This window comes from Quercus suber, unplaced genomic scaffold, assembly GCF_002906115.3.
Source record: "Quercus suber isolate HL8 unplaced genomic scaffold, Cork oak 2.0 scaffold_48, whole genome shotgun sequence".
Classification (NCBI taxonomy): domain Eukaryota; kingdom Viridiplantae; phylum Streptophyta; class Magnoliopsida; order Fagales; family Fagaceae; genus Quercus; species Quercus suber.
Genome location: NW_027069513.1, coordinates 497153 through 524408, shown reverse-complemented (window position 1 = coordinate 524408; position 27256 = coordinate 497153). Strand labels below are relative to the sequence as shown.

The following is a 27256-nucleotide window of genomic DNA, read 5'->3' as shown; positions in this document are numbered from 1 at the left end:
AAATGTTTTTTTTTTTAAAGAATCTTTTATTCTTAAACTTTCAAGTTTCAACCAATACATTACACTAGGAACAAAATCATTAATTTTGTATCAACAGTAAGCTAAAATTGTCTTATTTTCGACAACTCCAACCCGGTGACGATTCCTTTACAAATCCTTATCTTCTTGTCAAATGTTCATCTCTTATACATCACCAAATTTAGCTAAGATAAGGAAATCCGTCTGAAAGATTTTGATAATTTTATATGATTTTGTTCTTAACCCAGAATCCAAATGCGATATGATATAAAGCTTACCTAAATTTTAGAGAATCTACGTACTCCTCCACTCTTGGTTATAAAACACCAATGGTTTTTCCTTGATAGCATCCACGCTAAAACACACACACACACACATATATATATAATATTGATATAGGACCGATGTATATATAAGACAGAAAGCTACCTTTCCTAGCAGAAGGCCAATATGCTGATGTGTAAGTTATAAAAGCTTATCTAAGCATAGAGCAATGAATGCTTCTCTTTAGACATTAAGCTTTATCTTTCAATGAAAAGGTACCAATAATTCAATACGCTTGTCTAAGCATACATTGAAAATGACTAATGTTTGTGGGTTCTGATTAGTTCAATTGGTAAAGTTTCGTATCATCGAATAAAAGATATGGGGTTCAATCTGTTGGGATAAATCATCGTCTATGTGTGAATTAAATTAAATATAACCCAAGCAATAAAAAAAATAAAAATCTACGGAAGTGATAAAAAAATCAACCAACAAGAACACCAAGAAATTACGTTGAAAACCCTCTAGTGTAGAGGGAAAAATCACGGAACAAATTTGATCAATCCACTATAATAAAATAGAGATTACAACACTCAAGTTATACCCAAAACCTGAGTTCACAATAAATTGGGAAAATACAATAATACTTCTAGGAACAAATATAATCTCACCATAAAACCCGGTAGCAAGATCTTCCACTTTGAATATTTCAACTCTCTATGGTTGTAGCACCCAAATAATTGTCTTAAAGAAAACCCCCAACTTATCTTCCTTGTATATTTTGAGCAAAAAAAAAAATCATATTTTCTTTTTTCCCTCAGTGTTGCACAAAACACTATTCTCTTTTCTTTAGTCCGCTTAAAAACTATGTTTCATTTTTTAGTCTCTCTCAATCTCTCTACTCTATCATGAAACCAGTACGTGGTTCGGAATTTTTTTTTTTTTTTTTTTAAAAAAAAGAAGAAGAAGAAGAAGAAGAAGAAAGCTTCTACCGCCTGTATTATTGTACTTGCAAACTACTTCACCTATTTCATCTTGAAATAGAATTCCATGTGGGCTAGACTTCTAGGCGTCGTGCACCTCCCAACATGATTCTCGTCTATGCCAAAAAATCAATTGATGTCTTTGTGATGCTATAAGTTGAAACTATCTCTAAAAAAATGGACTTAATGCTTTTTTTTTAATATACATTTTATTTATGAATAACGAAAAATCCACGCCTTTCTCTTTTAATGATAATATCTAGATTTTAGACTGGACAAAATCCATGCAAAAAACAAAGGTACTTAGCGGTAAACCCAAGTTGTGAACTAGATTCCACATCATAAAACCGTTAGCATTACTAACAAATTGCTCGAATTCACTAGTGAAAACCAATTATTGTAATCAAAGTTTTCCTTGAAGACTTGGAGCCATTGAATTGGTGCTAAGATTGATTTTGTGAGTTTTTTTTTTTTTCTTTCGTATGTATGCTTATAAATTTGTTGGTAAAGCATCTTCATCTTTCATATTAACATGTATACATCATGGAGTTTAAAAAAAAGAAAAAAATTGATATAAACTAAAGACTAAAAGACATATAGGCAGATTAGGTTGAGTTTTTTCGATTTTTTATCCTCCTAACTCGCTTAGAAAGCGCTGTCATATATGTAAGAGTAGGCTTTTGGCCAAGCAAATTGGACGGTTTAGGTGCCACTGGGCCTTGTAGCCTAGTGGCACCCGGTGTCCCTGTATATCTTGAGCTCAGGGGTTCGAGCTCCCGCAATTACCTAGCAAAAAAAGAAAAAGAAAATGGACGGTATAGGTGAATTGAGCGGGTTGATGCAAGGCATGTGACGGTAGTTACTAGTAATGCCACATCTAGATGTGACATCTATGCATTTATGTATGTATAAAAGAGAAAAGTGGGAGGAAAAAAATAGTGCTTCTGCCATTGGCGTTATTCACAATTCCATCGTCTGTTTGCAAATATGCAAGAAGAAAATGCCAAGCATCCAAATAGTGCTTATGGACATAGCCAAAGAAATAAAACAAAATAGTGATAATGGAGACACTTTATTTAGGGCGTCTCTTGCAAATTAGGTAGACAGGTTTTTGTATTTCTGAAACTCCATGTTCCTCTGATTCCTCCTAGGGACAAAAAATATATGAAGACAAAACCGTAAAACATCTTACATTGCCAACAACGATCCAAGGAAAAGGCCATCAAGACAATAGGTCAATAGCTTTATTTTATTGGACTCACTTTGCTACACAATCCCTGACCCCAAATTTTGCATAGCTCTGAATCCACTTTGATGGTTTAGCAGACTAGCTCACCAAGAGTGGAAATTTTCTTAGAGGTTTTTCTGGGTTTTTGATCAATTTGAAAACCCAGCTGGGAATTTAAACTTAGTGGTGTACTTGATCAGTTCTTAAGGAGCAACCAATTGAACATTCCCTGGTAATTTCCCATGTTTCCATTCCATATATATATTTAATCCGTTTTGATCAGTTATTGAAAATAATACTTTCCCTTAAAGCTTGCTTTTGGATTGAAAGATAAGTGTGTGTCTGTGTGTGTGTGTGTTTTTTTTCTTAAAAAAAATATTTGATATGGTTTTCATTCAACCTGTGTTTGGTTGCTGGGAAAATATTGGAGCAGAATAGAACCGAAGTTTTCAAAATTTTTATGTTTTTTTTTTTTTTTTGGTATTATGGAATCAAGAAAGCATTATATTTTGCTGGGAAAACTAATTTTGATTGGCCTTTTACTTCTATTTTTTTGGTAACTTGAAAGATGGTTTTGGATTACTTTTGTTGAGATTTTTACTTAATTTTTGAAACATCTGCAGCTTAAAATTTAGGGACACAAATTGGTTTTTCTGTTTCTTAAAAGTTTCTTTGAGTTTATGATTCGAATTTACTGTCAGTTGGCTTATACTGTTGAGATATAGGAAGGAAAAGTTACATTGTCTTGAAACTATTTTTTGATTTTGTGAGTAATTAGCAACCCAAATAGCCCCACATTTACTTCCAAAGGAATTTATTGAAGAGGAAAAAATTATGTTTCAAGAGTGATATATTTGAAGCGTTCTTCAACTGCTTCTTTTGACTCTGAGAACCAAAACTGATACTTGAAAATATATTGAAAAACCAAACAATTTTTACCTTGGTTGGCTTAAGATTGTAGTTTTTTTAACAAACCTAACAGCAAAAAGGGAGGGAAAGATTCAAGATATAGTTCTTTCTTCCTTCCCCCAACTTTCTCTATCATCAAGTGGTGTAGTGTTATTATTGCAGCAATTAAAATTTATTCTCCTACACATCTAATCCCATTCTAGCTGTTATTCAGATCTCCATTCCCAGAGCATTGAGTTTGCTCTCAGATATTGATGGCAAGAACAAAACAAGAAGGCAGATCTTCTTTAACTTCATCCCATGAATCCTCTCCTGGATTAGGATCACCATACCCCTGGCTCAGATCGCCACAATCTGAGGAAGGAGGTTTGCAATTGATAGAACTTCTTGGAGAATGTGCTAGCCATGTAACTGCCAGATGTCTTCATAGTGTTAATACCAGGCTTGAACATATTTCCTATCTTGCCTCTCCTAAAGGCACTGCAATTCAGCGAATTGCTTCATATTTCATTGAGGCATTTGCTGATAGGATGCTCAAAGGCTTTACTGGTCTGCACAAAGCACTGAATTCGACGAAAATATCATCAGTCTCTGAGGAAATTCTTGTTCAAAAATTGTTCTATGAGCATTGCCCCTTCTTGAAGTTTGCATATTTGATCACAAATCAGGCCATTATGGAAGCTATGGAGGGGGAAAAAGTAGTTCATATTATTGATCTCTATCCAGTTGAGCCAGAACAATGGATTAGACTTCTTCAGGCATTAAGTGTGCGGCAAGAAGGGGCACCCCATTTGAAAATTACGGGTATTCATGAACAGAATGAAGTATTAGAAAAAATGGATCTTCAGTTGAAAGAAGAAGCTGACAGGTTGAGCATCCCATTTCAATTCAATCCTATAGTTAGCACGATAGAGAATCTTGATATTGAAAGTTTGGGCATCAAGACTGGAGAAGCTCTTGCTGTCATCTCTGTACTTCAGCTACATTCTCTCTTGGCTGTTGATGAGGAAGTGGTAAGAAGGAATCAGCAGTCTCTTCAACAGTTTCTTGAGACGGATCTGAATCATTTGTTTATTGCCAGTGCTTCCTCCTCGACAACATCCGAACTATCTCTAAGTGCTTCTCCAAAAATGGAGAGCTTTCTAAGTTCTCTTCGGCGTTTCTCACCAAAGCTGATGGTGATAACTGAGCAGGAAGCAAATCATAATGGTTTTACATTAATAGAGAGAGTACACAATGCAATGAAATTCTATGCTGCTCTCTTTGATTGTTTGGATTCCACCAAATCAATAGCACCAATAGAGCAACAAAAGGTTGAGAAGATGCTTTTTGGAGAGGAAATTAAAAACATCGTAGCATGTGATGGAGCAGAGAGAAAGGAGAGGCATGAGAAGCTTGAGAAATGGATTTTATGGCTTGAGTTAGCCGGTTTCAGCAGGGTGCCATTTAGCTATAATGGTAGAGTTGATGCTAGTACAATGTTGCAGTACTATAGTGATGGGTATAGCTTCACAGAAGAGAATGGATGCTTGGTTATCTACTGGCATGAGATTCCCCTATTTTCAGTTTCAGCCTGGAGTTTCAGATGATGAAACTAAAATTACTAGCAGTGGCTAATGATTTCTTTCTATTGTTGTTGTTGTTGTTGTTTTTTGTTTTGTTTTTTCAATAATAACAATGGTGGAGAGGTGATTTGAGCCCTTGATGTCATGGACACACCAAGCCTTGCTCTACAAGGCTCTTAGTATTTCTCTTGATCTTTCTATTTGTCATTTTTCTTTTTCTTCTTCATATAAAAAGATCTTATGTTTTTTATCTTCTGTGAATGTGTATGTTCTACGGAAAGGTTTAAAAATTGAACGATGTTAGAGGCAACCCCAAGATGATTCTCTGTTTATTTGCTGGAATCTAATTTTGAATAAATTTAAGGATAGAGAGCTCTAGGAAGTGCAAGACGAACTCATGACATTCAACGAATAAAAATCCTCAATCTCATTCTCACTCTTAAGTTTTCTAAGAACAAATTCAACTTGATTATGATTTAAACCCCAAGTTAAAATTACGCCTAAAGATATTTTATGAGAAAGTATGTATACTTGTGGGAATGTTTGTACAGTTTGTGGGAAAATCTGTATATTTTGTGGCAATGTATATAAATTTTATGAAAAAAAATCTGTATATCTTGCAGGAAAGTCTGTACACTGTGTTGGAAAGTCTGTACATTCTATATAAAAGTTTGTATAATTTGTGGGAAAGTCTGTATATTTTAGAAAAAAATGTTCGTATATTTTTTTGGGAAGTCCGTATACTTTTTGAGAAATTCTGTATATTTTAGTGGAAAGTTTTTGTATCTAATTAGAAAGTATATATAATTTTTGGTAAATTCTCTACAGTCTTTAGGAAAGTTTGTAAGTTCAATAGGAAAGTTTGGAAATGTTTTAGGAAAAATTGTATATTTTATGCAAAAGTCTGTATATTTTATTAAAAAATCTGTCCATTTTATTTAAAAAATCTGTATATCTTGTAAGAAAGTCTATACACTGTGTTCGAAGATCTGTATGTTCTATGTGAAAGTTTGTATAATTTGTGGGAAATTTTGTATGTTTCGGGGAAAAGTATATATATATTTTTTGGTAAGTTTGTATGCTTTGTGATAAATTCTATATATTTAAGGGGCTATTTTGTAATCTGATTATAAAGTCTATATTTTTTTTGGCAAAGCCTGTAAACTTTTTATGAAAGTCTGTGTATGTTTTGGGAAAGTCAGAATATTTTTGGAAAAATTTCGTAAATTTTGTGGGAAAGTGTATATGTAATGGAAAAATCTGTATATTTTTGGGAAAGTCTGTACACTTTTTGGGAAATTTGGTATGTTCTATGTGAAACTCTGATCATTTTGTGAGAAATTGTTTATATTTTATGGGAAAATCTGTAAATTTTATGGGTTTTATTTTATATTTTATAGGAATTTCTATATATTTTGTAAGAAAGTCTGTACACCTGGTAAGAAAGTCAGTACATTCTATTGTCATATATGTACATTTTGTGGGAAATTTAGTATATTTTATGGAAAAGTGCTGTATATTTTTTTTGATGAGAAAGTATGTATGTTTTATGGGAAAATCTAGACACTTTGTGGGAAAGTCGGTATATTTTGTGATAAATTTGTACAATTTGTAAGAAAATCTGTTTATTTTGTATTAAAGTTTTTACAGTTTGTGGGAAAGTTTGTATATTTGATTGGAAATTTTTTATAAATTTATTGGAAAGTCTATACAGTTTGTGGGATAGTATGTGCACTTTGTCAGAAACCAATTGGTGGTCAAAAAACCGTTGTTGTCAATGGTCGATTTGGCAGTGTGGTGCGATAGGCTTTGGTTGGTTTTGGGATGGACAACTTGGGCCTTAAACTAATACTTTTTGAAAGTTTCCTTATGAATTTTGGGCTCAAAATTCAAAAAATCAAATCAAATAAAATTTTAGGTGAAAAGCAAGAGATTTTTATCAAACACGACTTTTTAGTTTTGAGCTATAAATGCAAATAAGATGGGCATCGGAATTTTTTTTTTTTTTTTTTTTTCTTAAATAGATAGGCATTGGAAGTTAGAGATATGGGCTTGGCACTAAAATAGCAACAACAAAAAAAATGTTAAAATTTTTAAATATTATTTTTAAAATTCAATTTTCAAATATAGGCATTATACTTATATTAATATAGAAAACAAAAATCTACTACCATCCTAAACTTATATAGTATTTAAACTTAAATGTAACATGTAATATGTGTTCCATGGACTTGGAAATGTACAATTTTTGTTCTTTTTTATGTTCTTGGAGATGTTCAAATAAATCAACCAATTATGATAATACTAAAAATGTAAAAAAAAAAAAAAAATCTATAATTATGAAATTTAAATCTTCTTATTAGATTTAGGTTTTAAAACCTATATTACTATATATTGGTGCTGAATGAAAACTCCATTATATGTTCCTTTACATAAATTTGTAAAAAAAGTTAATAATTTCAAATAACACAACTAACAAAATATATTATATTATATTATAAAATAATTATATTACATTTTCTCATGCATCGCGTGGATTTACAACTAGTTATCATATTAAATAAGAGTGACAAGAGATTGAAAATAGTGGCGGGTCCAAGATTTTTCTCTTGAGGGGTCAACAAGAAGATTTATTTTCCTTTACATAAATTTGTAAAAAAAGTTAATAATTTCAAATAACACAACTAACAAAATATATTAAATTCTATTATAAAATAATTATATCACATTTTCTCATGCATCATGTGGGTTTACGACTAGTTATCATATTAAATAAGAGTGACAAGAGATTGAAAACAGTGATGGCTCCAGGATTTTTCTCTTGAGGGGTCAACAAGAAGATTTATTTTGGGTAAGAAATAAATCTTGAGCTTTATGAAGATTTCCTATACAAATTTGTCTATAGTATGTACTAGCAAAAGAATAAAAGATAAACTATAAGTTCATTTGACATATTTTTTCTTAATACAATGAACATATTAATTATTTTTATTAAGTGAAATTTAATTATCACTACTTAAAATATTTTTATTTATGTGGGTTCTAGTTAGCTCAATTGGTAAAGTTTCTAATAGTTGAATAAGAGATCCAGAGTTCAATCCCCGCTTACACAAAAAACCGATTGATGTCTTGGTTTGATGATAAAGAACTATCTTTAGGAGCAGATGCCATAAGTTGAATCTATCTAAAAAAAAAAAAAATATATATATATATATATATATATATATATATATCTATTAGTTTAGGACAATTATATGTTTACATTGTACTATCAATGTAAGATTTACATTGTAAACTAAACAAATGTGTACTTAAGATCTAAATAGGCTTTTTTTTGAGGTTTAAGATAAACAAATTTTTACTTTTGTTGTTGGACTTTTTTTGCGTGTTTAAAAAGACCAAGAAATTGCTAAGAAGATCATATTTAACTTTATTTCAACTTAACTTAAAAAGATTTTAAGATCAGGGTGTTCAAATTTTCATTTTAGGAAGTCAAATCAAAAATAAAACATAAAAAAATATTATATATTATAAAAAATATATTCCAGCTTTGGGGGTTCACTTGAACCCCTTGAACTCTACATAACGCTGCCCATTATTGAAAAACACTCATATCATAGTGTCAAAAAGTGTCTTGTGTTTGGGTTAGAATTGCTCTTTATTATCAAGTCAAGACATCAATAAATTATTTTTTGGTATAGCATAGTTTCAAATGTTGGATATATACATGTGAAAAGTCCCACACTAATAATAATAATTAGAAGGGTGAGTGATTAATATAACATAGTTACACCCAAACTCATAATTCCCCCTTCCTTTTTAATGGTCATCAATGATGTGTTCTGTGATTTCTAATTGTGAGGAAGATAGATATTCACTATGAGAATTATAAAGAACCCTCAACTTATCTCTCTCATCCTTTTAGAAGTGCCAAACATAATCGATCTTCTCCTTTCAACGTTTACAACAACAAGAATTCTTGAAGACATCACAAAGCACACGCAAGCAAAAAGGTCCAAAATTCAGGCTAGCAAATGATTGTAATCAAGGCTTGTTTTTTTTTAAAAGCAAATTCCCCACCATGATAAGATTTTCGCATTTCTCAAAGTCCACCCAGTGCAAGGTCCAAGAACAATTATATGTTATTTTCTTTAAGAATGAAGAAAGTTGCAATATTAGAGAAATCTGGCAAAAGAAAACTCTTTTGCTTGTATTTTCCTATTTTGATACTAATTTTGTGAAATCTCATTTGTCTCCTGTTTTATCAAATAAAATTGTGTAATTAGTCAAAATGTATTTTTATATACGATTATGTTGGGTCTTTTTGTTTCAGCTTATTTGGTTTATTTTTTTAGAATAATATTTAAAAATTTGTCTTTTTAAAGTACATCTTGCTTTTACACAACTTATTTCTTAACTTACAAAGCAATAAAAATAAGTTCCTTCAATTTGACCTAGCAATAAACAAGTCCAATTACTTAAAGATTGAAGACTCTTAGATGATTTTTAACTTTTTCTTTTCTTTGTGTTGTCTCCTATGGGTGACTATTGCTAACATAGATAAATAGCATCATGAAGAGAGTTATATATTCAGTTCACAAACCTAGTGTGGGAGGGGTAAGATCCGAGTACATAATAGAACTCCGTGGGCCCAGCCTGAGGAGGTGAAAGGGCCTATTCCCTCATTAGTTCTAACCCAATACATAGATGAGAGCCCGAGAATAGGGGCCGAAGAGGTTAATTTCCCGAGGAGTCCAAAGAGAGAGCGTTCCTTGGGAGGCATTGAGTAGACCACTTGGACCAAAAGACAAAATACCAAGGAAGGCAATAGAGACATGTAAGCAAGAAGAGGGCAAAATATCCAAGTACCCATTACCTCCGCATTCAATGCATTGCAACAACTCAGTTGGCCGCATTGGTAGAAGAATGACCCCTGAACACTACCCTCACAGCTTGTAACACATTCTACCACCTTTAGCAAAATCTTGATGGAACAAGCATCCAAAGGAAGATTAGTGGTTGCATAAGTGGGGGGCTAGGATACAATTCAGATAGCTATATAAAGAAAGGAAACACCTCCATAAATGAGGGATGAAAAACTTGAAAAAGAAACATACTTTGTGTAACACTATCCTGTAACCGAGACTTGAACATTGTATGTACTAGCACTTCTCGGACCAACCTGAGGAAGAGTTAATATCAAAATATACTTCTCTCTTACGAGTTACTTGATATTTTTCTATTAACTTAAAAGCTAAACCATATAGGCACACTAAGGTTGACCTTGAAAACCCATTTTTTACAAATTAATTGTATTGGGCAATCATATATTTACTCTCCATTTAGTTTGAGTTAAAATTAATTCTCCTGTTTACACGTAGCATACATATATTCAACCAAAAAACATATTCAGTTCAAATACATAACATGTGATTAGTACTTACTGAAGGTTCAAGCTCAAGTAGATAAACTGAAAAATTTTAAGAATCCAAAAAAAAAAAAAAAAAAAAAAAANGCTGAATGAAAACTCCATTATATGTTCCTTTACATAAATTTGTAAAAAAAGTTAATAATTTCAAATAACACAACTAACAAAATATATTATATTATATTATAAAATAATTATATTACATTTTCTCATGCATCGCGTGGATTTACAACTAGTTATCATATTAAATAAGAGTGACAAGAGATTGAAAATAGTGGCGGGTCCAAGATTTTTCTCTTGAGGGGTCAACAAGAAGATTTATTTTCCTTTACATAAATTTGTAAAAAAAGTTAATAATTTCAAATAACACAACTAACAAAATATATTAAATTCTATTATAAAATAATTATATCACATTTTCTCATGCATCATGTGGGTTTACGACTAGTTATCATATTAAATAAGAGTGACAAGAGATTGAAAACAGTGATGGCTCCAGGATTTTTCTCTTGAGGGGTCAACAAGAAGATTTATTTTGGGTAAGAAATAAATCTTGAGCTTTATGAAGATTTCCTATACAAATTTGTCTATAGTATGTACTAGCAAAAGAATAAAAGATAAACTATAAGTTCATTTGACATATTTTTTCTTAATACAATGAACATATTAATTATTTTTATTAAGTGAAATTTAATTATCACTACTTAAAATATTTTTATTTATGTGGGTTCTAGTTAGCTCAATTGGTAAAGTTTCTAATAGTTGAATAAGAGATCCAGAGTTCAATCCCCGCTTACACAAAAAACCGATTGATGTCTTGGTTTGATGATAAAGAACTATCTTTAGGAGCAGATGCCATAAGTTGAATCTATCTAAAAAAAAAAAATATATATATATATTATATATAATATATATTATATTTTAGGTATATATATATATATATATATATATATATTGCACGCATTAATGATGAAACGTAACGGACAGCGCAACAGTAACAAGTGAGCTGTGCGCTTCAGAGCTCCCATTGATAACACACTAGCCGTTGAACATAAATACAGACATTCATTGTCCATTAAGGCGAAGGACAACTAAAAAAGAAATGAGCAATAGAATCCAAAGGTACACAAAATACTCATCCAAAAATCACTCCATTTAAATTTCTCTCTAAACAACTTTCTTCATTTTTAACTTAAGCATCAGAGTGTTTTTGGCAAACACCACACCGGTGTATTCCACTTCTTTCCCAAGCTTTATTGCAGGTTTACATCAGAAACACGACCAACCGCAGGATTGTCCATCCATTGAGACGAGGATCTCAATTGCTAATTTTTCGCATCATCAATATATATATTATATATTCAAACTATTAAACTAATATTATTACAACAATATTATAATAAATAAATTTCTAAATTATTATATTTTGATTTTGATTTTGATTTTGTGTTTAAAAATTAATACATCAATTCATAATATTATAAATTCTATTGTCACCGAATATAATTCTTAAATTTTCATACTTCTCTCCGTATTTTATGTAAACAACCCTACAAGGCATCAATGGACACCAAAAAAAATCAGCTAATTTTTTACATCTTATCCACGTAACATTTGAGATAATGATGATAATGTGAAAAAATCAGTGAAAGCTGGACCCATTCCGAATTTTTACATCTTACTCACTTAACATTTTAGATAGAGTTTAAATTTGATAAGGTCCGTGATGCTGGTGAAGCTACTATCACTCCTTTCGATGCTACAACTACTTCTATTTTTGCCAAAATCTTTCTTTAGTGATTTTAGAGCTTGCCCATAAGAACATCTTCATCTATCTAAGAGCCTGAACAAATAAATGAACCTTGCACGTAATCTCTGAACTGAAAATCTTTTGGAGTTTAGCTTGAAACCTCTGCTTCCATTACATCTCATTCTCCTGCGGTCCTACCGTTGTCAACCTTCCATCGTAGTAGGCTAGGAGCTTTGGTTTTTTAATTGAATGGGATTTGATTTTTTGTAATAGGAAGGAAGTATTGTGTGTGGGAGGTTCTATTCATTTATTTGTGCAATGCTGTGAAATACTGATGTGGTACAGTGCTATTGGAGGGTGTAAACTAAGGGTTTTACCCCTAATCCTTATAGAATTTAAACTCTTTTAGATAATGCTCGATTACAACATTTGAGAGACTTTTCCTTACCTAAGGTGTGAAAAAATGGCCTCAAAATTGGGGATTCAGATCCTCTAGATTTCTTAGGGTACTCTACCAAATAGATTTCTTTAAATCTTAATTATTCTTTAATGATTTAATAGTTTAGATTCTGCTATGTCAGCATTCCATTAACAATAATCTTAATTGTTTTGTTTGCAATATTATTTTATTATTTTAAGAATATTATTAGTAGAATGCTGACATGATAAAATTTTGACCATTAAATCATTAAAGAGTTGTTAGGATTTAAGAAAATCTACTAGTAGGGTACCTTAGAAAATCTAGAGGATCTGAATCCCAAAATTGGTGTCTTTAACACTAGTGTACCATTGGAAACAACATACTATAGACACACTCATTTTCACACTTGATTTCACAATTTGCTAATTTTTGCAAGCTGGTCCGTATAATTATTAGTAGGCAGAAAATATTCTTACACTACGTTGGGCATATTTTAGTAAAATTGTGAAATTGAGCGTAAACTAGATTTATTCCATGAAAAACTGACACAAGACTTTCCTTGAGATCATAGTCAGCCCCTAAAACAACAAGCAAGGAGTTTTGTCTTGTTTTCTTCTAGCATATTTGGATTAGTGACAGTAACACCAAGTTTGGCCATGTCTTATTCCAATCCACTTCACATACTGACAAGACAAGAATCCACTTTAGAGAGTGACTCAGTGACAGGGATGAAATCTAGAAACACAAACCTCTGTATTTTATAAACAAACCTCAATGACGACAAAAATAAATCTCCTATATTACCACCAATGCAGCCATGGATTCTAGTCCTTCAAGTCAAAGAGCTTAATTCCATTTGACTCACTCTTAAATAAAGTGACAGACCCCAAACCCTGTTTTTGCTAGAAACTACTTTGATTGTTTAAGCAGATTGGCTCAACAAGCGTGGGAAATTTTTAAGGGGGTTTTCTGGGTTTTTGATCAATTTCAAAACCCAGCTAGGAATTTGAAGTTGGTGGTGTACTTGATCAGTTCTCAAGGAGGACCTAATTGAGCATTCTCTGGTAATTTCCTATGTTTATGTTTCGTAATTATTTATTATGGTGTGAGAACAATTTTTCTGAGTTTCAATTATGTCCCCACTTCACCTCCTATTCACTCATGAGAGGCAACCTTGTTGTAAAGCCTCGTGTGGCTCACTAGTGATTTTTTCGGCATCATCAGTTTGCACTGTCTGTGGGAAAAATTTTTACGACTTGTAAGCCATATTATCGCTTCCTGGACAAAGAGTTGCATGGTACTTACTCGCTCGATGGTGACCACCAACAACGTTCAAGGAGACGAACCACTCCCAACTGCACTCGAGAGACAGGTGCAGACTCTCATTGCAGCCGTGGAACGCCTCACTAAGCAAAACAACGATCTAGAAGAGTAGCTGCTCCAAAAGAATGCAGGGCATGGCACTCAGGAAGAGGACCAAGAAGGTACCTGATAAGGGGAATTTTTAAATGGCAAAATACAAGAAGTTGTTGATCTCCAAAGACCTGTCAGCTTTATTATACATACTGAAAACTTCACGCAAGATGAAACTGTCTGTCTCTAAGCTGACGACTTCACACATGATGAAGCCGTTAAGTTGACGACTTCATCTTACGACCTGATGGCATCTACACCTGGACGGAATGAAAAGCTGACGACTATAAGCTGAAGGGGGTATGCAAGACCCCGACGGTTCTAATGCTGCTTTACTTGAGCTCCACGTGATAAGGGTAATTTTGTAATTAACCCGTGACGAAACAAAAGGCGATGGACATAACAAGGTTGTTGGCTTCACTCATGAGAGGCAACCTTGTTGTAAAGTCTATAGCTCCACCCCATACCTGGCAACTGCATCTTAAGCATAGTAAGATGAAGATAGTAAGCTGAAGACAGTAAGTTGAAGAGTAAGCTGAAGACTGCAAGCAGAAGAGGAGTTTATTCAGACATAGCCAAAGTCGCCTATGAGTGGACGGTCACTACGTTAAGTCACCTATGGGTAGACGCGTGGCTAAAGTTGCCTACGGGTGAACGGTCACTAGGTTAAGTCGCCTACGGGTGAACGGTCACTACGTTAAGTCACCTATGGGTAGACGCATGACTGAAGTCGACTATGGGTGGATGATCATCATACTAAGTCGCCTACAAGTAGATGACCAAAAAGGTGACGAGGCACCAAAATTTAGATCAGCTATTGGACATGCCAGTGATGTCAAAGGAGCAAGCTAGTCAGACGAGTAACTTACAAGGTGGTGCTCATGATCCAAGTGATGACAAACGCCAGAAGATCTACTTGATAAAGCATGTAGAGATTAACACAAGTCGGCTGCTTTTGGAGCTTCAAGGACAGCACAACTCCTTTAACTTTGCAAATACAAAGAGTGAACATGGAAACACGTGGCTTCAGTACGTCACGGCTTGGAGAGGAACACCAACAACTGCGAGGTGGAGACGACGGATGCACGAACAAAACTACACACCTATGGTTGTGGAACGAGGGCAATAAGTGCAATTCGTTGGATGCTAAGATGAAGAGCAATGCACGATGACTCGCTCTGGACTTAGTGCCGACTCAAGAAGGTTGTTCGAAGACGAAGCCGCCAATGCTCGGATCTGTTGGACGCCAAGGCAAGAAGATCATAACACCGGTACTCCTCTTACGGTCTTCAGCTTTTGTGTTGTGCAGGTGCTATTTCGAGCATGCAAGAACCGTGTGACTCACTGGTGATCTTTTTGGCATCATCAATTATCAATACACATGCTATTTGTTTTTTGTATAATAGGTGACATTTTATTGAATTCTGGCATGGTTTTCATTCAGGCTTTGTTTAGTTGCAGGGAAAATGTTAAAGCAGAAAAAAAAAACGAGGGGTTGAATTTCAACACTTTTTTTTTTTTAGTGTTATTTTGGAACCTAGAAGCATTTAGCTTTGTACTTTTTTTTTTGGGTTAACTTTGTGTTGAGCTTTTTCTGTAATTTAGAAATTTTCTTGAATTATGTCATGGTTTCATTCAGGCTATGTTTGGTTGTTGGGAAAATGTTGGAGCAGAATAAAAATAAGGTTGCCTGTTACAGTAGCACCATTAATTATTTGTCTTTGTTTTGTTTGGCCTTTTACCTTTTTTTAGGGTAACTTTGTATTGAGCTCTGGTATTTGGTTTTAGAATCAATTGCAGGGTAAAGTTTAGGTACAAAAATTGTCTTTTCTTTTCTGGCATAGTTTTTTTTTTCAGATTTTTAATGTAAATCTGGATACAATTGCAGAAGAAATTTGGATTAAAAATTGGTTTTTTTCATGTTGGTTGTTCTACTTGTTTGAAGTTTCTTGGAGTTTATGTTTCTAATTCACGATCACTTGCCTGATACTGTGATACTGTTGACATAGGGAGGAAAAGTTTCACTGTATTGAAACTGCTTTCGGATATTAGGTGATTAGAAACCTAAATTGGCTCTGTTTAATTCTGTTCTGGAATTTATGGGAAATTTTATTTTTTGACCTTTTTGGCTGTTTTCAGAAAGTAGCGTTTAAAACAAATACAGAAAAAAATTGTGAAAATGTTTCTATTAATACTAATGAAGTGGAAAGAGAAAACATAGCTGGAGGTTATTCACCCACGTGATAATTTGTTGAAAGCAAATTTAAAACAATGTGTGTTCTTTAACTTCTTCCTTTGAGTTGGAGAACTAAATCTTTTTCCTGAAAGTATAATTTTAAAATTTAGCTTTGCTTTTTTTGTTTTTTTTAACCTTTGTTGGATTAAGTTTATAATTATTTGAAAAAAAATCAAACAACTTAAAGAGAGATTCAATATCTTTCTTCCTTCTCTCAGCTTTCTCAATTTCTCAATAATCATAGTTTACTGTTATTATTTGTGGCAATTATTATTTCTCCTACATATCTGATCTCATTCTAGCTGTTTTAGAATAATTTTCAGATATCCATTCCCACTGCATAGAGTTTACTCTCAGTTGTTATGGCAGGAGCCAAAGACGGCAGACCTTCTGCATCCCTTGAATCCGGTCCCTGGATGCCACTATCTCCTGGGTTAGGATCACAATCTAGGAGGCCACTATCTGGGGAGGTGGCTCTGCAGTTGATAAAACTTCTTGATGAATGTGCTATCCATATAGCTGCCGATAGTATGCAGAGTGCTAATATCTGTCTTGAGCATATTTCCCATTTTGCCTCTGCTGATGGTGATGCAATTCATCAAATTACGGCATACTTCATTGAGGCATTTGCTAATAAAATGCTTAAAAAGTTACCTGGTCTGCATAAAGCCTTCAATAAGAAAAAAATATCATCAGTTTATGAGGAAATTCATCTTCAAAGATTGTTCTTTAAGCTTTGCCCCTTCTTAAAGGTTGCATATGTGATCACAAATCAGGCAATTATAGAAGCTATGGAGGGGGAGAAGGCAGTTCATATTATTGATCTCTATTCATTTGGGCCTGCCCAGTGGTTTGATCTTCTTCAGAAATTAAGTTCACAACCAGAGGGCCCACCCCATTTGAAAATTACAGCTATTCATGAAAACAAAGAGGTATTAGAGCAAATGGATCTTCAGTTGACGGAAAAAGCAAACAATTTGAACATCCGATTTCAATTCAATCCTATAGTGAGCAAATTAGAGAATCTTGATCTTGAAATTTTGCATGTTAAGACTGGAGAAGCTCTTGCAATGAGCTCTGTGCTTCAGCTACATTCTCTCTTGGCTACTGACGAGGGAATGCTGAGGAACTCACCTGTGGCATCAAAGAACCGGCCAAAAGTTTTACATATAAACCAGCGGCCTTTACGAGAGTTCCTTAAGAAGGATCTGGTCAGTTTGTACATGGACGCACCTGATTACAATCCCACATCATCCCCGCTATCTCTAAGTGTTTCCTCAGAGATGGAGAGCTTTCTAACTTCTAAGCTCTCTTCAGGGCCTCTCACCGAAGTTGATGGTAATAACTGAGCAGGAAGCAAACCATAATGGTTTTACTTTAATGGAGAGAGTCATAAATTCATTCAAATTCTATGCTGCTCTCTTTGATTGTTTGGATTCCACAGTATCAGCAGCACTGATAGATCGACAGAAGATTGAGAAGATGGTTTTTGGAGAGGAAATTAAAAACACCATAGCATGTGAAGGAGTGGAGAGAAAGGAGAGGCATGAGAAGCTTGAGAAATGGATTTTAAGGCTTGAGTTGGCTGGTTTTGGGAGGGTACATTTTAGCTTTCTTGGTATGATAAAGGCAAAAGAGTTATTGCAGAGCTATGATCATCAGTATAATGTCAAAGAAGAGAATGGATGTTTGGTTATCTGCTGGCGAGATAATCCCCTATTTTCGCTTTCAGCTTGGAGGTAAAACTGAGATTATTTTCCATGGGGCCAATGATTTCTTTTCCTTTTCCTTTCGGTTTGTAATTTTTCTTTTTCTTTGTACAAAAGGGGTCTATATGTTTTTCATTTCTGCAAGTGTATACGGAATGGTTTTATAGATTGAGCTTTTTTCTATTTGGCTGAGACAAATAAGTTTATGGATAATGAATAATCTGTCTCTCTAGCATGTGATATACCCCAATAGCCTTATTCTATTATTAGGAAAATTACACTACTATCCAATAGTAGAAACACACACTGCTACAAACACGACTGATTTGGAACATGTAATACTGAAGAACTTGGAACTCTCAGAAGTGCAAGACAGACACATTGTATTCAACCACAGCATCTCCAGTTTTTGGAGTAAACGAAACTGTCTTCGCCAAGGCATAGCCCCGAGCATATCGGAAAACTCCACTGCCTCCAACGATTGGCATTTCCCTGACCTTATTGAGAAAAGGATTACGCCCAAGAATGCTAAGGGCACTCCCATTATACTTACCTTCCAAGAAAGCGAAATTCATCACCATAAGCAAGGCAGAGTCATGTTGAGAAGCAAATGCATATATTCCCTGAGCTCTTCCCACAAGCTTTGAACTAGCCTCTGGCCCTTCAGTCAATGGATCATCCGTTATAAAAGTAGTGCTAAATGATCTGTTTGCTGGTCCAGTAATTCTAATGGCAGTCGGGTTTGTTCCATCAAGGGTGTCATGGAAATAGAAGTGGAGGCGGGTCAGTTTTTCCATGTGTTTTGTTAATATCGCCATGGGGGATTGTTCAGAGAATACCCCATTAATGATGGTGAAGGAAGTTGAGAAGAGCATGAGATACAAGGAGAAGAAAGTGAGAACAGAAGCCATATTGTAACAGTTAATTTTCCACTATGTTGTTCATTGGTAAAGAAGATCATTTATGGGGTGCTAAAATAAAAAAGTGACATTGACATAAGCTTTTTAAATGATTTGTGGCATATGAAATAGCAATATTGCATTCACCAAAAGTAAAGACAGAAAAGGAAAGCTATTGCTTTCATGATTCTGAGAGTTATCGAAGATGACTCTCAGCCTCCTCTCAACAATAACAATGAAGGGACATGGGTTGCTTAATTGTGGAACTCTTATCTTCTAGAAACATGTGACATGATATGTGAAATGAGTAGCTCAGACTCAGCCATGTGTTTAAATTTGTTCCCAAGTAATAAAACCCTCCTAGTCAAGTTGGTGAGTGGTGACAAAAGCATGACCATGGAATGACTAACATCTGAAATTAATATATAAAAACCCCCCTCATAGTTTTATAAATGACAAATGACTAACACCTGATATTAATATTTGTATTATTTTTAATTTTAATTTTTTTGGTTATATAACCAACTTAATTAGTATGTTTTATTATTTTGTATGAGAATTTAATTTGAAAGTTATTTATTTTGACTCATTTGTGATGGACATTAAATGGTCATATGGAGTTATTTATTATATAAATCAAAACTTTAAGGGATAGAAATTTGTTCACAAGAATAGGAAGGAGTTCTTGACATTTTCCAAAGCCTCAAGTGAAGTTATTGTAATTTTAATTCACCATTTGTTTGGTTATTTGTTGGCAAAATAATCCCATATTTTCCATTTAAGCTTGGAAAGTCTAAGAGGTAAAACTAAGATTATTTTTCCATGGGATCAGTGATTTCTTTCCCTTGTACTTTCTATTTGTTAATTTTATTTTCCCTTTTTGTACAAAAGAATCTTAAGTTTTTCATCTCCAACAAGTGCATATGGAAAGGTTTAAGAATTTCATTCTATTTTTTTATTATTTATTAGTTGTTTCCTTTAAATATGTAGACTGAGCTTTTGTATATGGAAAGGTTTAAGAATTTCATTCTGTTGTTTATTTATTAGTTGTTTCCTTTAAATATGTAGACTGAGCTTTTGTATATCTCAGGATTTTTAGATTTTGGCTAATTCTATGACAGATTTATTTGTAGTTATTTTGGGTTTTGATTTTGTAATAACTATTGGCAGACTTGCGCGATGCATAGAAAAATTTGATATTTGTTTTTTGTTAAATGTAAAAAGAAAATATTAGAAGACGCTTATAAGTGTTAGTCCCAAACCCTTCTTAAAATGATGTGATTATTTTCTAAAAAACTATTGCTTATACGATATATTTCAATTAAGTTATTATATTTGTTATTTGAAAGGTTTTTAAATTTTGTCAGTTTTTTTATGGAAACATAATGCATTTTACTTTTAATTATTATATAAGGTAAGATACTTTGTAAATAATGTATTGTGTGGTTAGAAAGAATTTGTTTCTTGTACACCTTACAAATAATCTCTATAAATCTTGAATGGCTTAAAAAGTAAGTAGATATAAGTAAATTATGAATGAAGTAAGTCCTCTCTCTACACAAACCTCCTCACAATGCATTGCCGAAATTAATTGAATGGACAAAAGTGGACCAAAATGAACTAAATCGGAAAGAACAGACTAAACTAGACTGAATGGACCAAAGTAGACCGAACCAGACTAAAATGGGCTGAAATTGAGCTAATGAACCAAAGTGGATCGTAGTGGAAAGAAATATACCTAAGTGGACCGAAATATAACAAATAGACCTTAGTGGACTGAATAGAAGAAAATGTTCGAAAATGGACTAAATGGATCAAAGTGGACTGAAATGGACTGAAGTAGACTGAAATAGAGATGATGGACCAGAGTGGACTGAAGTGGAACAAATGGATCGAATTTGACTGAATAGTCCAAAGTAGACCAAAATGAAGCTAATGGACCGCAGTGGACCGAACAGACCGGCCTGACACAATGTTTTATGGAAGTTTATGGATAATGAAATATACCCCACTGTAGTTACATTAGGTCTTGGTGAGTAATATACTTTCAATTTTTTGAGGACCTAACCAGTCACTCGTTTTAGAATAGAGATACTAGTATATCTGTTGATTGAGACTAGCCTTATTCTATTGTTACTGGGGAATGACAGTACTTTCCTACAGTAGAAAGACAACTACAGAGTACAGACATGACTGACTTGGAATATAAAAACAAGATGAAAAACTCAAATGATACTGATTACTGAAGAACTGGCAACCCTCTGAAGTGTAAGACAGAGACATTGTACTCAACCAAAGCATCTCCGGTTTTTTGATTAAACGAAAATCTTTGCCAAAGCCTAGCCCCGAGCATAACGGAAACCTCCAGTGCCTCCAACGATTGGCATTTCCCTGACCTTATCAAGAGTTGGATTACGCCCAAGAATGCTAAGTGCACTCCCATTATACGTACCTTCCAAGAAAGCGAAATTCATCAACATAAGCAGCAAGCCAGAGTCACGTTGAGAAGAAAATGCATATATTCCCTTAGCTCTACCCACAAGCTTTGAACTTGTCTCTGGCCCTTCTGTCAGTGGGTCATCTATCATCATAGTAGTGCCAAATGACCTTTTTGATGGTCCAGCGATTCTAATGGCAGTCAGGTTTGTGCCATCAAGGGTGTCATGGAAATAGAAGTGGAGGCGGGTCAGTTTCTCCATGCGTTTTGTCGATATGGCCTTGGGGGATTGTTATGAGAACACTCCATTGATGGTGGTAAAGCAGGAAGTTGAAAAGAGCATGAAATAGAAGGGGAATAAATTGAGAACTGAAGCCATATTGAAATAGTTAATGGGTAATTATGTTAATAGATGCCCTTAGAGTTATGGTTAACAATCTATTTTAAAAAAGTTTTAACACAAATTTTATAAGAAATGAAAAAAATTGTCAAAACATTAATTACTTTTTTTCTCTTTTCACATAAAAATGTTCTTTAAATAGATTATTAACCATTGTCCTAAGAGTATTTATTAGCATTTTCTCAAATTAATTTCCTACTGTGTGTTGTTTAGTTGTAAAGGAAGTTATTTATAGGTGGTAAAAACCAAAAAGTGGCTATTGTTGGAAATTGAGTAACTTCGGCAGTGTGGCCTATTTCGGCTGAATAACTTGGACATTATATCCAATTTTCAGCCTTTTGTTATGTTGCGGCCTTCAGCAGCAATTTTCTTAGGCTTTCAATTACAGCAACATCTCCCAATCAGTGAAGTACTTCATCTATTTCCTTCAGACTAACTGACTTGATATTGCTATATATATACATGAAGTTATTTCAAAGAATAGACACAGTTTTGTATTAAAAGGAGTGGACGACCGCTTAAATATTAAGTTCTAGATACAATCACTTATGGCTTGTTTGGAAGTTTAGAGAGGGAGGAGAGTAGAGGGGAGTAGAGGGAAGGGGAGTAGTGGGGAGGAGAGTAGAGGAGAATGATTCACCTCCACCTTATTTGGATGTTTTTAAAATTAGTAAGGGAGGGTTGCTTGTCACTTTTTTGTTTTAATTGAGCATCATTTTTTAACAAGGATATATGAGTAAATTTATACAAGCTCACTTGTCCCATCCCTCCATTTTTTCACTCCCAAATTAACAAAAAAGAGAGAAATTAAAATATTTTCTATTCTCCTACTATTTTCTATCCTTCCACTTTTTCACCCCTCAAATCAAACGGACCCTTAGATTGAATGAAATTTCTTTTGTTAGTACGGCATTAGGGTTGAGATTTAATTCTTACTTCTTTCGTTGTTTTCCTTGGGTGAGGAATGAGGATGAGGCCAAAGAATTAAAAGGGGGAAGGGGAAGAAACATGTTGGTTTTCTAAAAATGGTAGAGACTCATTTTGCGTGTAATTAATGGATTTCTTGTGATGAGTGGAAGCATAATCATTCTTTCTTCAAAGTTACAACAACTTTCCCCGATATCTTGAAAGCCATAAAAAGGCCAACAAAAGGAATGGTTTCTTCAAGATGCATCAACCTGCAGGCTATTCCTTTTTAAAAGTTCATGTAACTTAAATAATGGTAAGAAAATCAACTTTGTCCTTTGCCTAGTCTATAAAATGATACATGTGTAATGTGTTCCTACTAAAAAAGACATAGAACAGTGCTAGTGACAATTCCAAAGATGGCTTGTTTCCTCTCTTTCACTGTCTTCACCCTTTTCTTCACCCACTTCTCTATTTTTTTCAATACAATCAATGGAGTTTTTATTGAGGAAGTCGTAGAGGACATAGCAATAAAGCGAGATGACAAGATGACCCACCTCCACTTCTACTTCCATGACATTGTAGGTGGCAAAAACCCAAGTGTTGTGAGAATTGCAGGGCCACCAGACAGTTTTATTGGGAACTTTGGCAACACAATGATGGCTGATGATCTACTAACCGAAGGGCCAAAACCCACATCAAAACTAGTTGGAAAAGCTCAAGGCCTCTATGCCATGGCTGCTCAAAATGATATGGCATTGCTTATGGTTATGAATTTCGTTTTCTTGGAGGTAAGTATAATGGAGTGCATTAGCATTCTTGGGAGAAATGCAGTGCTTAATGATCAGAGAGAAATGCCTATTGTTGGAGGTAATGGGTTTTTCAGGTTTGCTCGTGGCTATGCATTGGCACATACAATTTCAGCTGATTTTAGCACAGGAGATGCCATTGTTGAGTACAATGTTTATGTGCGGGCTTAGCATGACATAGCCACATTCGATCAATAGCAGTAGTAGTTTTTGATGTTTTTCTTTTGGCAAGTTACATGTACCAATGGATCTTAAATTTGCATTCTCACTCTTCTAATACTTATAAGAGAAGGAGGTGCGAGATAAGCTAGAGGTCATTGGACGTTGATATTTCCTTGTGCTTTCTTGGTTATGTTTTTATTTATATACTTGCTTTCATGAGTACCGTAGTCTTTTGTATTGGGCGCAATGGTTGCCTCAGATATATTGTTGCAATTAAACTTAGTGAAATTCTATATATATGCCTTGTCTACCACATTTAAATTCCCAACCAAATGTCTATTCTAACTACTGAGTAATCTCTTCAACGACCAAATTCATTTGTATTATGCTTGAACAGTCTTCTCTTTACAGATCTAGTCGAACAATAAACTGGTATAAACACAAATTATGTTTACTCAATATGCGTATATATCTACATTTTCAGTCCCAAAAAAAAAAACAGCATTCTTCTAGTCAATAACAAGCATGTGATGCCAAATGATATTTCCCTTAATTCTTACTCAAAGCTTTAGCTTTCATACTTTTCCCAAAAAAAAAAATCTCATGCTCACCATAATCTCATGTGATTAGAGAGCGAGAATGAGTGTGACTTTATGCATACTCATTATCATCATATATATTTGTCAAGTACTAATTTTAATTCTAAGGTTGACATGATATTGCACCTATATACCATCATCCTTCTCTTTTAGCAAAATTTTTGAAATTTACTTGTTGGATTTATATTTTATGAAATGGTTGCACACAATACCTTTCTCATACAGTGAATCCCAAGTAAGATGGATTATATATTTGCAATCGATACACAAAATACTCTCCTAATATTGACTCCCTTTGAAANTCACTATGCAGTTGTAGCAACTTACATGAAGTTACATACAAGCAAAATTAAAGAAAGCTGCCAAAAATAAAGTTATATAGCCTTGTTTATGAAGCAAGCATGCTCATCTTCAATCGCACGCTCATCTTCAATCATTTGTTTCCTCTGAGGCAAAAAGAAAAGTGGTATGGACACCACAATGGAGAATCTCAGTCTTGAACCAGTATTCTCCAATTAAAGCACATACACCGGGGACCAATTTAGACTCTCATAATTAACACTCCAAATTTGGGAACAATCACATCAGATCATCAGAATATTCTACTGCCTATGGAGATCATTTAACTCTGCTTGATCATTACTTCCAAGAATGGGCCACACTAGTGTACAAAAGGGGAATTTTTTGTTTTTTCCGGTGCATTGGAGACTTGAGAGAAAGCTATACCAATTGCTTTTCTTCTTTACACCATACCCTACAAATTCAACTATTCAATACCAAAATTAGTCCTAAGCTGTGAGTTTGGCTTTGGATATTAGCATTTTAGTATGTTAACTTATTTATTTGTGTACAATTCATTAAACTCTCACTTTTTTTTGGGGTACGACTGTACTTTTGCCAACTTTCAATAAATAAACAATTGCTTTCACTGTGAAACTTTTTTTTTCGGTTCTGCATTTGGTACCAACCATTTAAATGAAATACCACACACATGCAATTCAACCTTTTTCTCATTTAAATGATTAAATATGCACCTATCATCTATGGTTGAAGCTTAATGCAATGATTTTCCAGTTCAAATTTTGTGATTAACATGTGCGAAGGACCAAGATCTCACTTCATGATAAGGTTGAAAAGTGCAATAAAAAAATAAAAATCACCATGAAGTTAATCAAACCTGGTTAACAATGTAACACTGAGATAACAATGAAATTATGAAATGAAAGACTAGCCAAATTTATCAAAACATTGGAAGGTATGAAAAAAGCCATGTTTTTAGGCTAGGCCATCTCTTAACTGGAAGATGAACTCACTAACATGATTTGGAATACTAGCATATCAAGATTAGCAAATAGAAGAATATATGATTATCTTAGCAATCCATGGTCATGCTTTTGTCATGAGCTTTTCGATCCACGCATTTAGCAGTTTACCAGCTTGAGCAGCAGAACTCTATTTCTCGGAACAAAAGCATGACCATCATTGTTAATGGTGAGAGCCATCTTCATCAACAAGACTTGCAGCCTCCGAGAATCATCATGAAAGCATTCACTTTCCTTTTCCTTCATTACTTTTGGTGAATGCAGTTGCGAATCATATGCCACAAACCATTTTAAAACTTATCTAATAGCCACTTTTTACTACCCTATAAATACTCTCCTCCACCACTAAACAATACAGTAAGAAATTAAAACTGTTTCAATATGGCTTCTGTTCTCACTTTTTTCTCCTTCTGTCTCATGCTCTTCTCAACTTCCTTCTTCACCACCATCAATGGAGTATTCTCAGAACAACCCCCATGGACATATCGACAAAGCGCATGGAGAAACTGACCCACCTCCACTTCTATTTCCATGACACCCTTGATGGCACAAACCCGACTGCCATTAGAATCGCTGGGCCGCTGGGCCATCAAAAAGGTCATTTGGCACTACTATGATGGCAGATGACCCATTGACAGAAGGGCCAGAGGCAAGTTCAAAGCTCGTGGGAAGAGCACAGGGCATCTATGCATTGGCTTCTCAGCATGACATTGGTTTGCTTGTGGTGATGAATTTCGCTTTCTTGAAAGGTATTTATAATGGGAGTGCACTTAGCATTCTTGGACGTAATCCGATTCTTGATAGGGTCAGGGAAATGCCAATTGTTGGAGGAAGTGGAGTTTTCCGATATGCTCGGGGCTACGCTTTGGCGAAGACAGTTCAGTTCAACCAAAAGACCGGAAATGCTGTGGTTGAATACAATGTGTCTGTCTTGCATTTCTGAGGGTTCCAAGTTCTTCAGTAATCAATATTGTTTGAGAGTTGTTTTTTTATTCCAAGTCAGTCATGCATGCATGTCTGTATTTCTACTATAGGAAAGTATTGTCATTTCCCTAGTAACAATAGAATAAGGCCTATTCTCAATTAACAAATATTGTTTATCTATTCTAAAACGAGTAACTGGTTAGGTCCTCAGAAAATTGCGAGTATATTACTCATCAAGACTACTCTACCTTATGTAACTACAATGAGGTATGTCACATGTTAGAGAGACAAGTATTCGTGATCCATCAACTTCTATAAAACAGTTTCTCAGCCAAATTTAGGCCATTTGTAATATTGTTTTAATAATGTTGTTTGTATTTTTTGAAAATACATATGGATAAAAAAATATGTGAAAATACGTGTAATGTTATTTAAAAATTAAAAACATGTGTTTAAATACATGTACCAAACAAGCCCCAATATACCAAAAATTCTGTTTATGCTCCTAGTTCCGCTAACCGTTTTAACAAATTTACAATTATAGTTGAAGTAGTTACCTCGCCAGTTTCAATGGTGGTTTGATAAAGCAGTACATCAAACGCAACAAGAGCAATCACGCATTCACACATGAGATGATGAATTGTTTACGAGGTGAAAATCTAACAAGGTAAACACTCTAAGAAAAACCTAGTACAACTCGTTAAATCCACTATAAAAAGTTGTGATACACGTTGACTTATAAGACCTCTAATACAAGTAAACAAACATGGTATCTGAGATCCCTTCTCCTGCTGTAACTGCAGATCTAGCCTTCATCTTCACAGTAATCTAACGTTAAAAAGTCGATTGTTGAACACAAAACCGATCTCACAAT

The 27256-nt window shown here is 34.1% G+C and overlaps 4 protein-coding genes and 2 pseudogenes across 4 annotated transcripts; 4 read left to right on the top strand and 2 right to left on the bottom strand.

Annotated features, from left to right (window-relative positions):
* The first annotated feature begins 1976 nt into the window (after positions 1 to 1976).
* On the top strand, positions 1977 to 5222 carry LOC112033252 (GRAS family protein TF80). Its single transcript, XM_024066024.2, has 2 exons — positions 1977 to 2725; positions 3617 to 5222. Exon 2 carries the CDS (start codon positions 3657 to 3659, stop codon positions 4989 to 4991), a length of 1335 nt encoding a protein of 444 aa, XP_023921792.2. The 5' UTR covers positions 1977 to 2725; positions 3617 to 3656; the 3' UTR covers positions 4992 to 5222.
* Positions 5223 to 16619: 11397 nt separating this feature from the next.
* Positions 16620 to 18144, top strand: LOC112025613 (GRAS family protein TF80-like; annotated as a pseudogene).
* A 10-nt stretch (positions 18145 to 18154) lies between these two features.
* On the bottom strand, positions 18155 to 19001 carry LOC112033244 (dirigent protein 22). Its single transcript, XM_024066014.2, has one exon. It carries the CDS (start codon positions 18833 to 18835, stop codon positions 18284 to 18286), a length of 552 nt encoding a protein of 183 aa, XP_023921782.1. The 5' UTR covers positions 18836 to 19001; the 3' UTR covers positions 18155 to 18283.
* A 2061-nt stretch (positions 19002 to 21062) lies between these two features.
* LOC112033245 (dirigent protein 22-like) lies at positions 21063 to 21639 on the bottom strand (annotated as a pseudogene).
* Positions 21640 to 22888: 1249 nt separating this feature from the next.
* On the top strand, positions 22889 to 23834 carry LOC112033250 (dirigent protein 21). Its single transcript, XM_024066021.2, has one exon. It carries the CDS (start codon positions 22986 to 22988, stop codon positions 23544 to 23546), a length of 561 nt encoding a protein of 186 aa, XP_023921789.2. The 5' UTR covers positions 22889 to 22985; the 3' UTR covers positions 23547 to 23834.
* A 1986-nt stretch (positions 23835 to 25820) lies between these two features.
* On the top strand, positions 25821 to 26634 carry LOC112033251 (dirigent protein 22). Its single transcript, XM_024066023.2, is given in 3 exon segments — positions 25821 to 25924; positions 25927 to 26037; positions 26040 to 26634. Coding segments are annotated over 3 exon segments (558 nt in total). The 5' UTR covers positions 25821 to 25839; the 3' UTR covers positions 26402 to 26634.
* Positions 26635 to 27256: the final 622 nt, after the last annotated feature.